Raw genomic sequence first — 20,397 nt, forward strand, 5'->3', positions numbered from 1 at the left:
ACCACAACAGTTCAGTCCCTGACCATGTGATCTTATTTACTTGGATTTTAACCCCAAACAGCCATCAGAACAAAACTGAGTTTATTTACCTTAATAAATTATATTGTGTAGGGTAATGTATAATTGGTATTTTGGAGGCTAACGAGTTAATGTAGTTTTATCATTTAAGTTTTGTGTTATCCATTTTATGATTTTTGCTCAACTTCAAGTCAATGACCTTTGTTGTGTATATGCACTTGGACTTGATGCAACCAGAATCAATATGCTTTAGAATTGTTTTCAGCAAACACACACACACACTCTCTCAGATGTATGTACATGTGTGTATGTGCATGTGCGTGCATGTCTGAATCTGTTTTGTCTGGCAGATATACGAATAAAATATAAGACTTTATTTTTTATCAAGACTTAAATAAAATTGAAATAGAGCCATATAGATAATCAATTTAAATTATTATTATTTTTTTTACTTCAAAAGTAAGTTTAAGATAAAAAAAAAATTATGTTACAGAAATAGAAATGATTAAAATATTTTATATATATATATATACATATATACTTTATATTGTAGGCTTCAGATTTTCTCTAATTCCAAAGATCTTTAAATAGCCAAGGTAAGTTTAAATTTAAAATTAGTTCTCTTAATTTCTTGCAGTATTTTTTGATTTTAATCTTACTCTGTATTATTGTTTTCTTGCTTCTTGTTTGCCCCACTGTTAAGTCTGGTTGAGTTGTTAAGATTGTTGGACCTGTGAACTGATGGCAGTTCATGTATAACCAATACACAAGTTAACTGTAGAGGCCTATATGTTGTTATTTGAGCTCAAACCACACCTGCCATCTTTGAAAAGGAAAGACATGTTGGACAATTTAGTCCTCGATATATACTCTTTACTCTTTTACTTGTTTCAGTCATTTGACTGCGACCATGCTGGAGCACCGCCTTTAATCGAGCAACTCGACCCCGGGACTTATTCTTTTTGTAAGCCCAGTACTTATTCTATCGGTCTCTTTTGCCGAACCACTAAGTAACGGGGACATAAACACACCAGCATCGGTTGTCAAGCAATGCTAGAGGGACAGACACAGACACACACACATACATATATATACATATATACGACAGGCTTCTTACAGTTTCCGTCTACAAATCCACTCACAAGGCTCTGGTTGGCCCGAAGCTATAGTAGAAGACATTTGCCCAAGATGCCATGAAGTGGGACTGAACCCGGAACCATGTGGTTGGTTAGCGAGCTACTTACCACACAGCCACTCCTGTGCCTAACGTTTACTATTCAAACAGAATTTGTTGAGACAGATTTCCTATGGCTGGATGCCCTTCCTGTCACCAACCTTTACCTGTTTCCAAGCAAAGTAATATTTCTTATGGCCAGACATGTTTTTCATGAAACACTGGAAACAAACAACACTGCTTGATGATGTTTATTTACAGCCATCACATAATATCAAAACAAAGGTGTATACACACAGACACACACACACACAAGCACCTCATATGCACGCATGCACACGCATACATGATGAGCCTCTTTCAGTTTTTATCAACCAACTTTATTCACAAAGTTTTGGTCAACCTGGTGCTGTCATAGAATACACTTACCCAAGGTGCTGTGCAGTGGGACTGAACCCAAGATCACACAATTGGGTAACAAGCTTCTCAACCACACAGCCATGCCTACTCTTTATTCTTTTTACTCTTTTACTTGTTTCAGTCATTTGACTGTGGCCATGCTGGAGCACCGCCTTTAGTCGAGCAAATCGACCCTGGGACTTATTCTTTGTAAGCCCAGTACTTATTCTATCGGTCTCTTTGTGACAGGGACGTAAACACACCAGCATCGGTTGTCAAGCAATGCTAGGGGGACAAACACAGACACACAAACATATACACACACACTTACATAAATATATACATATATATGACAGGCTTCTTTCAGTTTCCATCTACCAAATCCACTCACAAGGCATTGGTCGGCCGGGGCTATAGCAGAAGACACTTGCCCAAGATGCCACGCAGTGGGACTGAACCCGGAACCATGTGGTTGGTTAGCAAGCTACTTACCACACAGCCACTCCTACACCCACTTTATTAATACAGCTTCCTACGATAAGAACTGTTAAAATTAACGAGTATTTCGTTAGTTTATATCACAAGGTTCAAGTCTTACTTTATCCCCCCCCCTCCCGCAGGAATCCATTTTGGTGTGTTCCATCACAGAACATTCTATGGAGATATTCTGTTCAAGGGCTGGCTCTCTTCCGCGTGCATCATTAACAAACCTAATATTGTTTCATTGTTTTATATACTATTCAAGGTGTGTGTGTATGTTCGGGAATTGTTCTCAAAGCTTCTACTGATTCCCTGATACGATGGAATCAATATAGTTCATATTTTCATTTGTTGAAAGTCGTTAAGAGATGATTACTGGAAATACATAATTAAGGAGGAGTTGCAAAGAAAATTGGCCGTGTCATAGAAAGTTTCCCTCTTTATAATCTCTCTCTCTCTCTCACACACACACATACATGTGTATTTGTGTGTGCGTGTACATGCATATATATATATATATATATATATATATATATAACATGGTTCCGGGTTCAGTCCCGCTGCGTGGCATCTTGGGCAAGTGTCTTCTGCTATAGCCCCGGGCCGACCAATGCCTTGTGAGTGGATTTGGTAGACGGAAACTGAAAGAAGCCTGTCATATATATGTATATGTATGTGTGTGTTTGTGTTTGTCTCCCTGGCATTGCTTGACAACCAATGCTGGTGTGTTTATGTCCCCGTCACTTAGCGGTTCGGCAAAAGAGACCGATAGAATAAGTACTGGGCTTACAAAGAATAAGTCCCGGGGTCGAATTGCTCGACTAAAGGCGGTGCTCCAGCATGGCCGCAGTCAAATGACTGAAACAAGTAAAAGAGAAAAAGAGAGAAAGAAAATATATATATATACTTTTGCCAAATCATGATGGATCAAATATCTTATATCAATATCTAATATCAACATCTAATTTTCAATATCTAACATCAATATCTCATTCACTTGGCCGTTGCTACATGGATGTACACACACACACACATTCTTATTGGCTTTTCTGCCCCTTTTCTCCATCCTGGCGTCGTTGGGGAAGAGTTTACAATACCTGCCTTCATTGAACCTCAGTCCTGCTTCATATCTTCTGACTGCTTTTTTTCTGGAATTGTCTTTGATCTGCCTTGACTTTGGATCTTTAGCTAATAATTATAATGAGCTTAATTTTATAATTATGATGGATATGATATAAAAAATTTTTTAAAAACCTTTTGAAATGAATTTCATTTTCAGATTTTCTGCTTTGATATCATTCTCTGAAAACAGTTGATTTATTGATTTGAAATCTGAAATTTAAAAAAAAATTAATAATAATAATAATAATAAATAAACTATTTAAGAAAAAGGTAAAAAAGCAATAACTCCAGTCAATGTTCCTCCTGTGTCATTATTATTATTATTATATTATTATTATTATTATTATTATTATTATTATTATCTTATTATTATTATTATCATTATCATTATTATTATTATCATCTTATTATTATTATTATCATTATCATTATTATTATTATCATTATTATTATTATTATTATTAAAAAGGTAGTAAGCTGGCAGAATCATTGGCATGCCAGGCAAAATGCTTACCAGCATTACGTTCTGAGGTCAAATTCTGCTGAGGTCAACTTTGCCTTTCATCCTTTCAAAGTCAATAAAATACTTAGCGGTTCGGCAACAGATACCGATAGAATAAGTACTGGGCTTCCAAAGAATAAGTCCCGGGGTTGATTTGCTCGACTAATGGCAGTGCTCCAGCATGGCCACAGTCAAATGACTGAAACAAGTAAAAGAGTAAAAGAGAGAGTTGTTTCATCATCATCTAACATTTGTTTTCTATGCTGGATGGTTTGGTGTTGGATGGTTTGATAGGGTTCAATGGATCCAAAGAATGCATTTGACATGGTATTTTTTGTTTTTTTTTATGGCTTAAGTGAGAGCATCAAGCCAAGTGAGATCATAGTTGCGGCTGATGCAAGTGTCACATAACTGGCCCGTTGAAAGCACCCTTCAATCACTGGGCAATAATCTGTGCTTGAGGAAACCTGTCGAACTGAGGGAAATCGTAATTGTGGTTGATGCCGGTGCCGTCTGACTGGCACCTGTGCCGGCTGCATGTAAAAAGCACCGTTCAAGCATTGGGCTTCACGGAGGCAGTGACAGGTTACTAAGCTCTTTGGCGATGTGCTGTGCTTGTGTAAACCTGTCAAGCCAAGTTGAGACTGTAGTCATGGCCAATGCCAGTGTCAGGTGATTGGCACCTGTGCCAGTGGCACGTAAAAGACACCCACTACGCTCATGGAGTGGTTGGCATTAGGAAGAGCATCCAACCGTAGAAAACTTGCGAAATCAGATCAGAACCTGGTGAAGTCCCCCGGCTTAGCGCTTTTCAGCCAAACTGTCCAACCCATGCCAGCATGGAAAGCAGACGTTAAACAATGATGATGATGGTGATGATGCCTTTCTTAATGCCAACCACTTTACAGAATGTACTGGGTGCTTTTTTTTTTTTATATATATCACTTGCACTAGTGGGGTTGCCATAAGGTGGTGATGGTGGTGGTAGACAGCTTTATGCACGGAAATGAAGGATTAAAGGCTGCGGGTGAGGAGGTGGGTGGGTAAGCAGGGTCTTGTTGTTGAGGAGACACATGGCTACTCAAATTTAGAAATGAGGATGAGAATGCAGAGTAGGGGCTGCAAAAAGATAAACATAAATCAGGGTGATGAGGCATCCAGGTGACTTCCCAAAGTACAAGATGAGTGTGGGTAAGTCGGAGGTGGTTGCAAAGGATATAGGGAGGAGTGAGAGATGGGGAAATGGAAGAGAGGGGGTAGGCAAAAACTGTAAAGATTGGGTATGGCTGAAGGGTGGATGACGGGAGTGATGGGTAAGGGGCAGAGGATTAACATTGATGGATGAGCTAAAGGAGGTAGAGGGGTGCTGAAGGGAGTAGGAGAGCGTGAGCATCAGGATACTACTACTACTACTACTAATAATAATAATAATAATCCTTTCTGTTATAAGCACAAGGCCTGAAATTTGTGGGGAGAGACATAATCGGTTACATGTGGCACCATGTGGTTGGTAAGCAAGCTACTTACCACACGTATTTTTATGCAATTTATTTCAAGTCTAATTGATGCTAATTGCACAACTAAGCCAAAAGATTCTGATTTCCATCAATTCTAATTTTCCTTGATGTGTGAATATTTACTTCAACGAATGTTATCTCTGTATATCATTTGATGACAAATGAATACTTTCCAAAATGACCTACTTCCTTCCCTCACTGAAGTTTGGGGTACAGTTGGGAAGCTATCATGATATAATCTCAACAAGATTCAATCTTCCTTCTCTTTTCTATAGTATATCTTTATCTATATTAGTGTGTTAGTATAGTTTATTTTATAAATATTGAACAGCCTGAAATATCTTTGATGAAAAAGCTACTGCTTCAGTCTGTTATTGTCTAAATACTGTAGAAGTCACACCCTTAATTACTGTAGAAGTCATACCCCTTATTAAATGTTGGTGCAAAATCGACGCCCCCCCCCCCCCCCCCACTCATCTTGAAACTTGATGTCAGCTTTGATCTGTTTAAAAGTCACACCCCAGTTTTTTCAGTTAAAATCATGTCTAAAATAGTGTGATTCATACTCAAGTAAACACAGCATATAATTTTGTTTCATTTTGTGATATTATTGATAAACAACAGAAATATTCCAAATGTTTTATTTTCATCTAGTAATCTTTTTCTACTACTTTTTACTATAATTATTATTACTACTATTTTATCTACTTTTCAGATGGATTTCATCAAGATATTGTTTCCATGGCTTGATTGAAGCTTTGGAAACATGTAAGTCCTGCCCTATGCAACTAACATGTGTGTGGAAAAAAGCTGACCTCATTATCAAGGCTAATGGAGCATAAAAGAGTCCACACAGGTGAACGCCCTTATGTTTGCCAGGTCTGCCAGAAAAGGTTCACACAGAAGGCTCATCTGGTCATCCATAAGCGTACACACACAGGAGAGAAACCGTACGCCTGTCATATTTGCCACAAGCGATTTGCCCAGTCGTCGCATCTGAATAACCACAAGCGCATCCACACGGGGGAGAAACCTTACTTTTGTAATGTGTGCAACTTAGGCTTTAGTCGGAAACAGAGACTGGAGTTACACGTACTACAACATGCACAGCAGAAGAGTGCAAACAGTCAACCAATAAACAATAACGATGATGTAAACAGTACGAACAGTAATGATAACAAATCTGTTGCATTTACGTCGGAAGCTGAAGCTGCGTACCAGCGTCCTCTATTAGATTCTACACAGTCACAGGTTTGTTATTGTCCTTCTATCATGTTTCTTGTGTCGATCTCCGAAATTTTTTCACTTCTATTTGAAATGTTTTTGTCAAATAGACACAGGCATGGCTGTGAGGTTTAGAAGCTTGCTTCTGAACCACTTGATTCAGGGTTCAGTCTCATTGTGCAACACATGTGACCCTGGGCTGATCAAAACCTTGTGAGTGGATTTGGTTGACTCAAACTGAAAGAAGCCCATCGTGTGTGTGTGTGTGTGTTGGTATCTCTTTGTCTTGACATTGTGTGATTATTGTAAATGAGTTTCACCGTTATACAAGTGGTGTCCTTCCCTTCTAGCTTCTGTGAAAACATGTCCAACTATAGGGGAAAATTACTTTACTTGGAGACAAGGTAACAGGAAGGGCAACCAAATTCTTTCTGACCTTAGCTTAGAAATGTGGACATTAAAACGATGATGATGATCGTTAAATTTTGATCTCTTTTAACATTTGAAGGTTTAATTATTGCATAAGATGTCCTCCTACCTAGGTTTGTTATTGACTAATTAATATAAGTATTTAAAAGGAGTTATAGCAAACTTAATATTGGATGGAATAAAGTTAAATGCCTTTGACTTTTCCTAGCCAAAGGGTTTTTATTTGACCCAGTATTGGTATGCTGTAATTTACAACTTTGTTTTGAGTTCCATGGTTGAAATATTGTTTTAATTTATTGAGGTTTTGATAAAAAAAAATGTTTCTAACTTAAAACAAATTTTTAACCAGAGACTAAATGTCTGTTGTTCAAAACGTGGACATCTTAAGACTAAAAACAAACAGTCTACTAAAAAAGACAAAGTTTTAATAACGCAGCATTTATAAAACAGTTATATAACAGTAGAACAATTATAGGCATAGGAGTGGCTGTGTGGTAAGTAGCTTGCTTACCAACCACATGGTCCTGGGTTCAGTCCCACTGTGTGGCACCTTGGGCAAGTGTCTTCTACTATAGTCTTGGGCTGACCAAAGCCTTGAGAGTGGATTTGGTAAACAGAAACTGAAAGAAGCCCATCGTATATATATATATATATACATATATATATATATATATATGTATGTGTCTGTGTTTGTCCCCCCCAAAATCGTTTGACAACCAATGCTGGTGTGTTTACGTCCCCGTAACTTAGCAGTTCAGCAAAAGAGACTGATAGAATAAGTACTAGGCTTACAAAGAATAAGTCCTGGGGTCGATTTGCTCGACTAAAGGCGGTGCTCCAGCATGGCCACAGTCAAGTAAAAGAGTATGATAATTGATAATTTTTGCTTCAGTCACATTTTCCATTTGCTCAATTCAATTAAAGCTTAAACATTGATACATTTTATTGCATGTACATAGTTGCCATTTAGAAATTTCTCTATCTTTAAGTGTCATCTGTTCTCAGCAGGTTGAATATCAAAGATATTCAACCATTCGAGAGGTGTAAGATTCATGACTTACTTTGGGTGAAGTTATGGGACACCGTTGATCCTTCCACTATTGCCCTTAGGCTGACCAAAGCTTTGTGAGTGAATTTAATAGATGGAAACTGAAAGGAATTGTGTTTGTGTGTGTGTGTGTGTGTGTGTGTGTGTGTGTGTGTACCCTTATCTGGACATCACATGATGGTTGTAAATGAGCCTCATTGTTATACAAGCAGTGTAATTAATTTCCAGTCTATTGTGAAAACATCTGGCCTTGCAGAAATATTACCTTGCTTGGAAGCAGGTGGTGTTTGGTAACAGGAAGGGCATCCAGTTGTAGAAAATCTGCCTCAACAAATTAATTCTGTCTCACCCATGCAAGCAAGGAAAATAGAATATTAAATGATGATGATTATAATGACAACGGCTGCTGCTGCTGCTATTAATATCTTCTTTTAATTTTGTTTCTATTTCTTGCCAAGCGTCTCCCCAACACCTAGGGCAAAGAAACTCATTGTATACAGTGGTAAGCCATTAAGATAAGCACACCAAATTGTTTATTTACAAAGTCATGTGACAGAAAAAAAGGGAAGAAAGACAGGAAAGAAAAATGAAAAATGAAAAAAAGAAAAAAAAATTCCCAGTGACAATGTTCTTCTCAATATGTGTGACGTAGCAGTTAAGGCAATCTTTTGCACTCCCTGCATGGATGGTAAGCCAGGGATGATCCTCAAATAATTTTCAGTTCCTTTTTCAATCATTCCATCATTCCAAGTGCTCTTGCAATCTCTGGTATTGTAACCGTCTTGAGATGCCACATCTTTTCGATTTCAATCAGCAAATCTTTATATTTTCTAAGCTTACCAAATACTTTGGTTGAGATATAATTGTTGCTGAGACCTCCTTTGGTCATAACTGACCGTGGGATTGCGCCTAGAAAGTTACCCTCCCAGGCACAAGTCCGGGCAAGGTTGTTTATGGAAGACCAGCAGTCACCCATGCACACCAGCCTCCCCTTTCCATGCCACCAGTGTTATCCAAGGGAAAGGCAAAGGCCAATACAGCTTGGCACCAGTGACTTCGCAACTCATTTCTACAGCTAAGTGAACTGGAGCAACGTGAAATAAGGTGTCTTGCTCATGAACCCAACATGCAGTCCGGTCTCTGATTCGAACTCACAACCTCACGATCATAAGCTCGACGCTCTAACCACTGAGCCATGCTCTTTCACAGATATAATTATTATTATGATGATATCAGTGATGATGATCACCACCACCACCACCACCATCATCATTATCATGATCATCATCATCATGATTATTATTATTTGGCTTTGAGAACTCGGTCATCAAGATATGCAAACAACATTACTGATTTTACATTAAAATAATAAACATAAAAGGGAATTACTTTTAAGACAGGGTAAAATCAACATGGCTGTGGAATGGGGGATGTTGGTATATGAGCGTGTATATTTAATGACATTAATATTTCCTTTGGTTAGCTTCTATCTCATTTTAATTGTGTTTTAATCTTATATTCTAGGCTCAAATATCTGCAGGTATTGGTGATGCTGGAATACAGACTATGAACTTTTCACACCGACGTAAGCCAGCATTTGTCACCCGTGTAAGTAACGAAGAATATGAAATTATGCAAAACAATTTTGAATCTCAAACAGCTCCAGACCAAGATGATGGAGGTTTCTCTTTGTCAAGTCTAACTTCAGCTCATCATTCCTCGTTAATGAAGTCAGAACCAAAAGACTTTGATGAATTTGAAGCAATTACTCATGAACTAGAAGCAATTGCTCATCCAAATATTAACCAAGTCATGAGCTCAGAAAATCTAATGGTCCGCCAGGTGGATCCCCTTGATCAAGATGAGAATGACCAACCCAAATCTCTAGAAGATTCTCTAGTCATACACCTCGATGGCACAACTCATTCAGAAGTACTCCGTGATGTGCATTCCAGTACTGAGCCTGATGTTGGCGTTATGTGTGCAGTGAGCACAACAGACATGCACCATGCTCAAGCGGGAGATGATGGTGATAGCATAACAAGTGAAAGCAACAATTCAAACTGTGAGCAAAGCTTAACAAGCCGTGCTCCGAAAAGATCAATTCTTGGTCACCATTCAGTTAAAACATCTAAGTCACTCAATTCCCAAACACATCTTAACAGACACCGATCATTACTTCCCAACAGAACTACATCAGTGTCGACAAGTTGTTCTTCATCTTATGCACGGATTAACACCCGAGTGTGTCTGGTGGACTTCTCCACTGATGAGCTCATCACTCACCTCATGTCTCGTGATGATGTCTATCGGTGCGACTTCTGCTGTTTGCTATTCCAAGATGCAGCAATGTATCATCTTCATCGAAGCATGCATGACAAAATGGACTGTCGTTGTTGTAATATCTGTGGCAAGCTTTCTAAAGACAAGCATGACTTCATTGCACATTTCCTTACTGAACATAAGTAAGAGATCATTTCTGTCAATCATTTCATCAAGAATGGCATCACCAATCATGTTCAGAATCATTTGTATCTGTATATTCATGTTTCCAATAGTTTTCCAAATCTAAATTCAGGATTTCTAAAATTAAAACAATACTTTTTTTTTTAAATTTAATATCCTCTCTCTCTCTTATTTCAAATCTAATAGAAATTTGTTTGATTTTTCAATGTCTGTATTTGTAAGGTCGTTTATCTTTATGAAGTCTTCTATATGTATTATACATGTCTGTTTTCTCCTGATGCAGGGGATGAAATAACAGAGTGGATGAGGAATATCAGCTCTTGGGTGATAAGTCTTGTATAATACACAGGCCTTGTTATTAATGATAGACAAGTGTTGTATCCAAGGAAAAATTTGCTTCTTGTGTGCTAGAAAACCAGGGTTAAAAAAACCCCTATGAATAGTGTTTAAGAAGGGAATAAAGTGACTGATATGATATACACTGTCTAAATAAATATGTTTGAATTTATAACAACTTATTGTCTGAGAGCAGATGATTTTGAAAATGATAAATCAGAGAACTATCCATCATAGATCTTAAGTTTAGTTATCATAAAATGGGAACAAACAGAGAATTTTTTGTTTTGGTATATATTTTTATAAATTCATGTGTTCATGAACATACATACACACACAATCTAATTTACACAAACACACACACTTCAAGTTTAAAAATTACAAATGTCACTTAGTGACTCACCTCAATTTAGTTTCTCACTAAATACCTTACATTTATTCTTGTTTAAGTGCTTCAATATTTTTATCTTTTTTTGTTGTTGTTGATACAAAGGAAGATAATGCAAAAATTTTTTCAAAAATTTTGTGATTTTTCTTCTGAAAATTGTTAGGTAATGAAAACATGAAACTTTATAGTCTGTGGTATCAGCTAGAGAATCCACCTTGCAAAATTTTAAGACCCAAAAGAGTTGACTGCCTCAGTTAAAAATGATTCCAGCTGTGACTCCTAGGAACTCGTACCACTGTCCTGGGAATTCACTGAGACTCATATTGTTTTATTCACCAATTATATTGTTGGTAACTTTTCAGTCATAATTATTGAAACAAATAATTTATTTTGAGGTAACACAACCACTTACTGTGTTACAAAGCAAACATAAATGTATTTTTTTAAATATAAATTTTAATGTCACAAGATATTCTAGCACATTCAAGTTGTCTTGTTTGTGATAAGCTATTTTCTTCTGAAGGTGGCAGGGTATTTTTTTTTCAAATTATGAAAACATAAGAATAAGGATAAATATTTACTTATATTCCTTACATTATACTGCATGATACATAAATTAATTGTTTCACATTTTGTGATCAGGGTGTTCCTCAATAACTGACCGACCATATTAACTCCATATACAGAGAGAAGTGATGTTCATGCTTTTCTCATAGGCATACATAGAATAAATCAAATAACCACAGCTAAGAATCAAACATGGATCGTATTCTTGGTTTTACCAAGAGCTAACTACTTATGTTACACCATGTGGCATATAAATGCATACTGAGTACATTACTCTTTGTTTCTCACAAAAGCTACATGGTAACTGACCTCAGCTCTAATCCCTTTGCTTGTTCCTTCTTACCCCCAGAACATCAGCCCTTTGGAATCCCCTATCCACTCATATTTTTTTCTTACAGTTATTGACTTAGAGATATTCAAGCTTAACATTAATTGTCCCGAATCTCACTGGTGTCAGAGAGCCTGCAAAGGTCTTTGGCCCATCCCTTACTCTTAATTAAACCATTAGAAAGAGAAAAATGGTAACATGGGGGTTTGGTTCCCTACAAAAACGAATCTTCTCCATGCCATTCCTAAAGGGGATGAAGGATAGATCCATTGACAAGGATAGATCATGTATTCTTTTAATACATCTCTACCTTTTCCTGCAGAGAATATACTCATCTGCACCATTTGTCAGGATCAGGCACCTTCATGTTTTTACTATTTACTGGTAGATTTGGTAAATCCATATAGAAAAATATATAGACATGCATCACGATAATGTTTACACATGCAATAGTCAGTGCACTGTGGGTGGTTGCAATAAAAGCAGAACCTTCAACTAATCACTGACCTGGGTTATCTTAGATCAATTCACGATAACCATAACATGGCTCACAATTGAAGATACTGTGCTCTCCCAGATCAATAATGCATGCATCAGTGATAAACAAAGCTATATGTACCAATATTAGATATGGCTAGTTCATTGCTTATTTGACCTTTGAAAATTACTTTGGTCATAAAGCTTTATAAGCAGGAAATAATGCTTGTTGTAACTATTGGTGCCATCATCATCATCATTATCATCGTTTAATGTCCATTTTCCATGCTGGCATGGGTTGGACGCTTTGACTGAGGTCTAGTGAGCCAGTGACTGTACCAAGCTCCAATCTGATCTGGCAATGTTTCTACAGCTGGATGCCCTTCCTAACGCCAACCACTCTAAGAGTGTAGTGGGTGCTTTTTACGTGCCACTGACACAGGAGCCAGTCAGGTGGGCCTGGCATTGATCATGTTCAGATGGTGCATTTTACGTGCCACCAGCATGGGAGTCAGTCAGGTGCACCTGGCATGGACCACGTTCAGATGATGCTTTTTACGTGCCACCAGCATGGGAGCCAGTCTGGGGGTACTGGCATCGGCCACATTCTGTTGGTGCTTTTTATGTGCCACTGGCACGGGAGCCAGTCAAATGGACCTTGCTATACAAAATCTTAACTCCAGAAAGTAATAGTTATGAAGTTTTAATATAAGAGAGTAGGTAGGCGGAGAGCTGGCAGAATTGTTAGCACACTGGACAAAATGCTTAGAGGCATTGCGTCCGTCTTTAGATTCTGAGTTCAAATTCTACCAAAGTTGACTTTGCCTGTCATCCTTTTGGGGTCAATAAAACTAAGTACCAGTAGAATACTGGGGCCAATGTTATCAACTTGCCCTCTTTCTTGAACTTGCTGATCTTGTGCCAAAATTTGAAACCAGTATTAGAAAGGCAGTGAGCTGACAGAATCATGAGCACACCAGGCAAATCACTTAGCAGTATTCTGTCTATCTTTATGTTCTGAGTTCAAATTCTGCTGAGGTTGACTCTGCCTTTTATCCTTTGAGAGTTGATGAAAAAAGTACCTGTCAAGCACTGGGGTCATTGTAATCAACTTATCCCCGCCAACCCTGAAGTTGCTGGCCTAGTGCCAATATTAGATAATAGTAGCGGTTATAAAGTTAGGATAAGGTGATCTCTACTATTTCCATTCCATGAACTATTTTCATTCCTTGATGTGATGGGTAATAAAGGTAACATATTCTACTTCATATATGAGGTACCTACTGCCGTCCATGAAATATAGGCTGTCCACCCAGTTTACAATCTCGCAAGAACATGATGATCTCCTCACATTTAGGCAGTTGGCATAATATTGGAGCAACTGTTTTCACAAATGAATACCAAAGCTACTGCTAACCAGTAGTCAATTAAAAATCCAAAGTTACTAATCTGGCAAATTGAAGTATACATGCTTTGCCCTAGAACAACACATCATCATCATCCTCATCATCATCATCATCATCATTTAGTGTCCATTGTCCATGCTGGCATGGGTTGGATGGTTTGACCAGGGCTGGTAAGCTGGAAGGCTACACCAGATCCCAGTCTAACTTGGCATGATTTCTATGGCTGGATGCCCTTCCTAATGCCAACTACTCCAAGAGTGTAATGGGTGCTTTTTTTGTGCCATTTGTGTGACACTGATATCTACCACGGCTGCGATATTTACTTGGCTTGATGGGTCTTCTTCTCAAGCACGACATAATGCCAAAGGTCTTGGTTGTTGCCTCCGCGAGGCCCAACACTCAGAAGGAACTTTTCATGTGCCACTTTGACTCAGTGAGGCCCAATGCCCGAAAGGTGCTTTTTACATGCCACCAGCACAGGTGCCAGTTATGTGATATCAGCATCAGCCACGCCTACGATTTCACAATGATTTAATAAAGTCTAATTGATTTAATAAAGTCTAATTGATGAAGATGAACAAATTCTAAGTTTTCTATTTGAGTGCTGAAATATAATTTTACAAATTTACCGAACTTGTTTCTTTATACTTTAATAATAATTTGAAAGCATAGCTGTATGGTTAAAAAGTCTGCTTCATAATCATGTGGTTTCAAGTTCAATTCCTCTGTATGGTATCTTGGACAGTTGTCTTCTACTACAGCTGTATAATATGTATGTGTGCATAGTTACCTGTATGGTTTTATATTGGCACCTGTTGAGCAGTGAAGTGTGTTTATGTCTTGCATAAACAAAGTTTAGCACCTTGACCATTTGATACAGGAAAATGTGGAGTTAAGTACTTAAGTTAAAAAATTAGGGTTGGTGTTTGGAAGGATGTCCAGACATTAGCCTCATACCAGCATGGAAAATATGGATGTATAAATGGTGATGTTTAATATTTAAAATCTGGTTATTGATGTATAATTGTATGGAAGTCCTGTTTCATTTTTATTAATTTAGGTGGGCTTTATTCCTTTATTTTTATTGGCTTGAGACACGAGGGTTCTGAAGTTAAGATGTTAAAGTTGGACTAGGTACCTATGACTATTTAGTTTGATATTTGATACTCCCTTTATTGATGGATTGATAAAATAAGTCTTATTAATTTTCTCGGGTCCAGTTAGTGAGCTGGCAGAACCTTTAGCAGACTGGACCAAATGCTTAGCAGCATTTCTTCTGAATCTTCATGATCTGAGTTCAAATTTCACGGAGGTTGACTTTTACCTTCTATCCTTTCAAGTTTGATAAAAGAAAGTACCAGTGAAGTACTGGGGTCAATGAAATTGACTGTCCCCTTCCCTCCAAATTTCAGGCCTTGTGCTTCTAGTAGAAGGGCTCGTTATTTGTTGTTAAGGGTGGCGAGCTGGCAGAAATGTTAGCATGCTGGGCAAAATGCTTAGCGATATTTCGTCTGTCTTTACGTTCTGAGTTCAAATTCCGCCAAGGTTGACTTTGCCTTTCATCCTTTTGGGGGTCAATAAATTAAGTACCAGTTATGTACTGTGGTCGATCTAATCGACTGCCCTCCCTTCCCCAAAATTTCGGGCCTTGTGCCTAAAGTAGAAAAGATCATTATTGTTGTTATTAAGGTGGCAAGCAGGCAAAATTGGTAACACACGAGATAAAAATGCTTAGCGGCATTTCTTTCAGCTTTACATTCTGAGTTCAAATTCCACTGAGGTTGGTTTGCCCTTCATCCTTTCAGGATTAATAAGAAAGTACCAGCCAAATACACTTGGGTGGGGTCTATGTAATAAAGTACCCCCCTCACTTCCCTTTCAAAATTGTTGGCATTGTGCCATAATTAGAAAGTATTTATTAGCAGGGTTTAGCAAGTTAGAAGAGTATTTATCTCAGTCTCAGTTTTGATATTCTTAAAGGTTTCCAACTAATCTTCTCCCTAAACATTCCAACAAAAAAAAAGTGAACTCAAATTTGCAGACTGATTGATTCACTCTTTAACTCTTTAGCATTTAAACCAACCACATGACACCCAAATATTTTACCTATTTTAATGTTCAAACCAGCCAGATCCAGCCTCTCACACTTACCCTACAATGTCATTCTAAAAATAATCACATCGTCAAAATCTTGAAGCTATGACATAATACGCGATTAATTCCAAACTGTGAATAAATAAGCATTAATAAATCTCCGAACGAGATGTAAACAGTAACCGCTCGACAACGTAAAGTGTACTAGTCATTTGAATGTGGCTAGCCACTGGGGGTGGGTGTTACTGAGGCTTATAGCCCCAGGAGATCATTGTCTCCAGCTGGCTTTAGACACACTTCCTGTGCTCTTCTGATATTCGCAAAGGGAGGTCATCCCCTCTCAAAAGCCTAAGTGATACATGCGGACTATAGTTTCGAGGTATTTGCCTCTCGTCAACGTAGGGCACAGAAAGTGTGTCTAAAGCCAGCTGGAGACGATGATCTCCTGGGGCTATAAGCTTCAGTAACACCCACCCCCAGTGGCTAGCCACATTCAGATGGCTAGTACACTTTACGTTGTGAATAAATGAGTGTTACATTTAACTGAGTAATCAGAATTACTAAAAGAGTTATAACAGGTTTTTGAATTTGATTTATTGTTCTTTATATTTATTTGAATCCTGCTGATTTATGTATTCAATGTCGGTACTGACCAAGTTGTCTCAATGATTGCAATTAGTTTTTATTATTATGGCAGACTCGTTAGCGTGCCGGGCATAATGCCTGGCGACATTTTGTCTGTCTTAACATTCTGATTTCAAATGCTGCTGGGGTTGACTTTGCTTTTCGTCCTTTTGGGGTTGGTAATGTAAGCACTGGGGTTGAAGAAATTGGTTTACCCACTCCCTGACCCCTGAACTTGCTGGCCTTGTGCAAAAATTTGAAATTATTATTATTTTTTTTTTTTCAAGCATTTGTTTTTCTTTGTAAATTCCTTCAGAAGCTGAACTTTTTGTGACTTATCCTTACATAATTTAATTGTTATTATTATTATTATTATTATTTGATTAAGGCCCACTATTTTTACCCCTTCAACCCATCAATTGCACTCCCCTTTTGTGCTCCTTTTTCAGAACCACTGCATTAAAAAGTGTCAACAATTTCATATCTGAACTATGACCACAGCCTTATTGATGAATGAATCACTGATATTGCAGAAACATCTCTTACAATGATTTTTAAAGACTTTTTTTTTTTCTAAAACCCATTTTGTCATTTCTCAATAATACTCTAAACATATTCGATGCCATCTTTCATAGTTTGGTTCTGTTTTATTGAACCACTTTCAAACTGTGAAGAAGCATTTTTCTTTTCTTTTTTTTTCTCTTTCTTCATTTGGTGAGTATTCTTAACGGGTACTTTTCAAAAACTAAAGAAACTCACCCCATACTGACTGGATGGACACACAAACACCCAAGCTTTCTGTCTCACTTAAATTCCATTAAATTCTATATTACTGTTACCTAGTTTCTCTTCCATTTCTTTCTCAATTTCTATTGTTTTGTTTTCTCTATATAACATTCCTTCCATGATATTTTTTTTCTCTGTCAGCAGTTTCTCAGCCTTCAAAGTGAACATATCATTTAAAAAAATCATTTTTGTACATCTTTTTATTTTCATTTCATTTTTCTACCATAGTCTTCATTTTGTTGTCAACCTTATTTTTTTCAATAATATTGTGAGTGGATTTGATAGATGGAAACTGAAAGAAGCCTGTTGTATCTCACCCTACATGTGTGTGGACTTGTTTTGACATCACATGACAGTTGTAAATGAGTGCCTTACAAGTGGTGTCATTCCTTTATTTCTTTTAGTCATTGGATTGTGGCCATGCTGGGGCTGCAGTCCAATTACTAAAACAGATAAAAGATATATCGGAGAAAGGTTAATCTAAAGCTATTTCTGATTGAAAACATTAAATTTTAAAAGATAACTTTTAAAATCTAATAACATACGACAATCTATTTTTGTAAATTATTACTGTTATCAGTTTATATTTCAGAATCAAGAGTTTTGTTTTCATTAGAACTCATAAATGGATGAGTGCCAAACTACATGATACCCTCAGCAAGTTTCTTCAGCTGTAGACTTGGGTTGACCAATACTTTTTGAGTGAAAATTAGCAGGCGTAGGAGTGGCTGTGTGGTAAGTAGCTTGCTTATGAACCACATGGTTGCTGGTTCAGTCCCACTGCATGGCACCTTAGGCAAGTGTCTTCTAGTATAGCCTCAGGCCAACCAAAGCCCCTGTGAGTGGATTTGGTAGACGGAAACTGAAAGAAGCCCATCATATATATGTGTGTGTGTATATATATATATATATATATGTATGTATGTGTTTGTCCCCCCAACATCGCTTGACAACCGATGCTGGTGTGTTTACGTCCCCATAACTTAGCAGTTCAGCAAAAGAGACCAATAGAATAAGTACTAGGCTTACAAAGTATAAGTCCTGGGGTCGATTTGCTCAACTAAAGGTGGTGCTCCAGCATGGCCACAGTCAAATAACTGAAACAAGTAAAAGAGTACAAGAGTAGATGAAGACTGCAGCAGCTCATTGTATATATATATATATATATATATGTGTGTGTGTGTGTGTATATATATATATATATATCATCATGATCATAGTTTAATTTCCATCTGGAATGGGTGGGACGGTACCACAAGAGCCGGTCAGGCCAAAGCCTGCACCAGACTTCTGTGACTGTTTTGGCAGGATTTTTACAAGTGGATGCCCTTCCTAACACCAACCACTCAGCAGAGTGGACTTGGTGCTTTTTATGTGGCACAAGCACAGGTGAGGATATGTGTGTGTAAATACTTAAAAATAAATGTTATTAAATGCTTAAAAAGCAAAGAACATTGACTGATTGAAGGGTCTAATGCCCAATACAAGAGATGTGTCTAAATGTGTGTGTGTGTACAAACTCACACACATACAAGGCTATATATTAAAAGCAGCGACTCCTGGATAATCACTGAAGTCAAACAAAATTGAAACCTAGTAAGTGCTTAGATGGATAACCACTGGGGAAACGTAGGTGCTGTAAGCATCACTGAATCACTGGCATAATAATAATAATAATGAAATTATTGTATACAGTGCTCAGGTGCACCACAACTTGTCAAAAGTGCATATAAAGTATATGCAGTAATGTACAAATGTTTGGGGAGTGAACAGTGTATGAGTCAGATACATGCTTGCGTGTGTATGGAGGGGAGAAAATCAGGTGTAGTGTTGGCGAATCTCAGAAAGCATGGAAGTTTTGAAGGATGCAGTGCTCCGACAACTAACAACTGATGCCGGCAGTTTGTTCCATGCTTCAGCAACTCAGCGTGAAAAAATGTTTCCTAAAGTCATGGGAGCTGTGCTGTTTTCTGACTTTGTAAATATGTCCACGGGTGGAGTTTGTAAGATGGTTGATAATTTTATGGGTGTCTGCCAAGTCAGCTGCCAGACGTCGGAGTTTCAATGTGTCCATGCCCAGGGAAGTAAGGCGTTCAGAATATGGCAAATGCTTGATGGAGGGTATTCTGGATGCGTGTTAAAGAAATTCCTTTCCTAACCATGTGGTTTTGGGTTACAAACCTAGCTGGAGCAAAGCATGGTTGAAATTGAGATCTTGGGGAGAATGCAACTCCTTAATTTGTACACTATAAATAAGTATGATATTTGGGACAATAGAAATCTGCAAGACCTGAAGATTAAAAGGATGATGATCAAAACAAGATGTTACCAAGCAGATGGTCAAAATCAACTCCTCATCGTCGTCGTTTAACGTCCGCTTTCCATGCTAGCATGGGTTGGACGATTTGACTGAGGACTGGCAAACCAGATGGCTGCACCAGGCTCCAATCTTGATTTGGCAGAGTTTCTACAGCTGGATGCCCTTCCTAACACCAACCACTCCGAGAGTGTAGTGGGTGCTTTTACGTGCCACTGGCACGAGGGCCAGTCAGGCGTTACTGGCAGCGGTCACGGAAAATCGTGTTTTTTTTTTTTATGTGTCACCTGCACACTGGTACAAGTGCCAGTAAGGCAATGCTGGTAATGATCACGTTCGAATGGTGCTTTTACGTGCCACCGGCACGAACGCCAGTTACCTGCTCTGGCAATGATCACGCTCGGATGGTGCTCTTAGTGCTCCACTAGCATGGATGCTAGTCATCGAATTTTATTTCGATTCTGATTTCACTTGCCTCAACAGGTCTTTGCAAGCAGTGTCCAATGAAGGGAAAATTAAAAAAAGGAAATAGAAACACATATAAGAATGCAAGCTTCCTGGAATACATGAATGAATAAGTGCACACATGTATGTATAAATCTGAAAATGTGAGAGTAGATGTGTGTAAAATTTGACTCAGTGGGTTATTGGACAATATGAAAATATGAAGGATTGGTCAGTATACAAAGCATTTC

At 38.0% G+C, this 20,397-nt stretch overlaps 1 protein-coding gene across 2 annotated transcripts in view; it reads left to right on the forward strand.

Annotated features, from left to right (window-relative positions):
* The window catches only part of LOC115214282 (zinc finger and BTB domain-containing protein 24), a 29,001-nt gene extending 18,126 nt beyond the window's left edge, over positions 1–10,875 (forward strand). The window contains exons 2-4 of one of the 2 annotated variants that reach the window (XM_029783428.2): positions 572–614; positions 5,928–6,463; positions 9,438–10,875. In XM_029783428.2, coding sequence (XP_029639288.1) covers positions 6,044–6,463; positions 9,438–10,382 — 1,365 coding nt within the window. In that variant the 5' untranslated portion in view covers positions 572–614; positions 5,928–6,043 and the 3' untranslated portion in view covers positions 10,383–10,875. The remainder of the gene's footprint in view (positions 1–571; positions 615–5,927; positions 6,464–9,437) is intronic. The other variant, XM_036505070.1, reaches the window with a different exon arrangement.
* The last annotated feature ends 9,522 nt before the right edge of the window (positions 10,876–20,397 follow it).

Source organism: Octopus sinensis, linkage group LG7 (genome assembly GCF_006345805.1).
Source record: "Octopus sinensis linkage group LG7, ASM634580v1, whole genome shotgun sequence".
NCBI classification, from domain to species: Eukaryota; Metazoa; Mollusca; class Cephalopoda; order Octopoda; family Octopodidae; genus Octopus; species Octopus sinensis.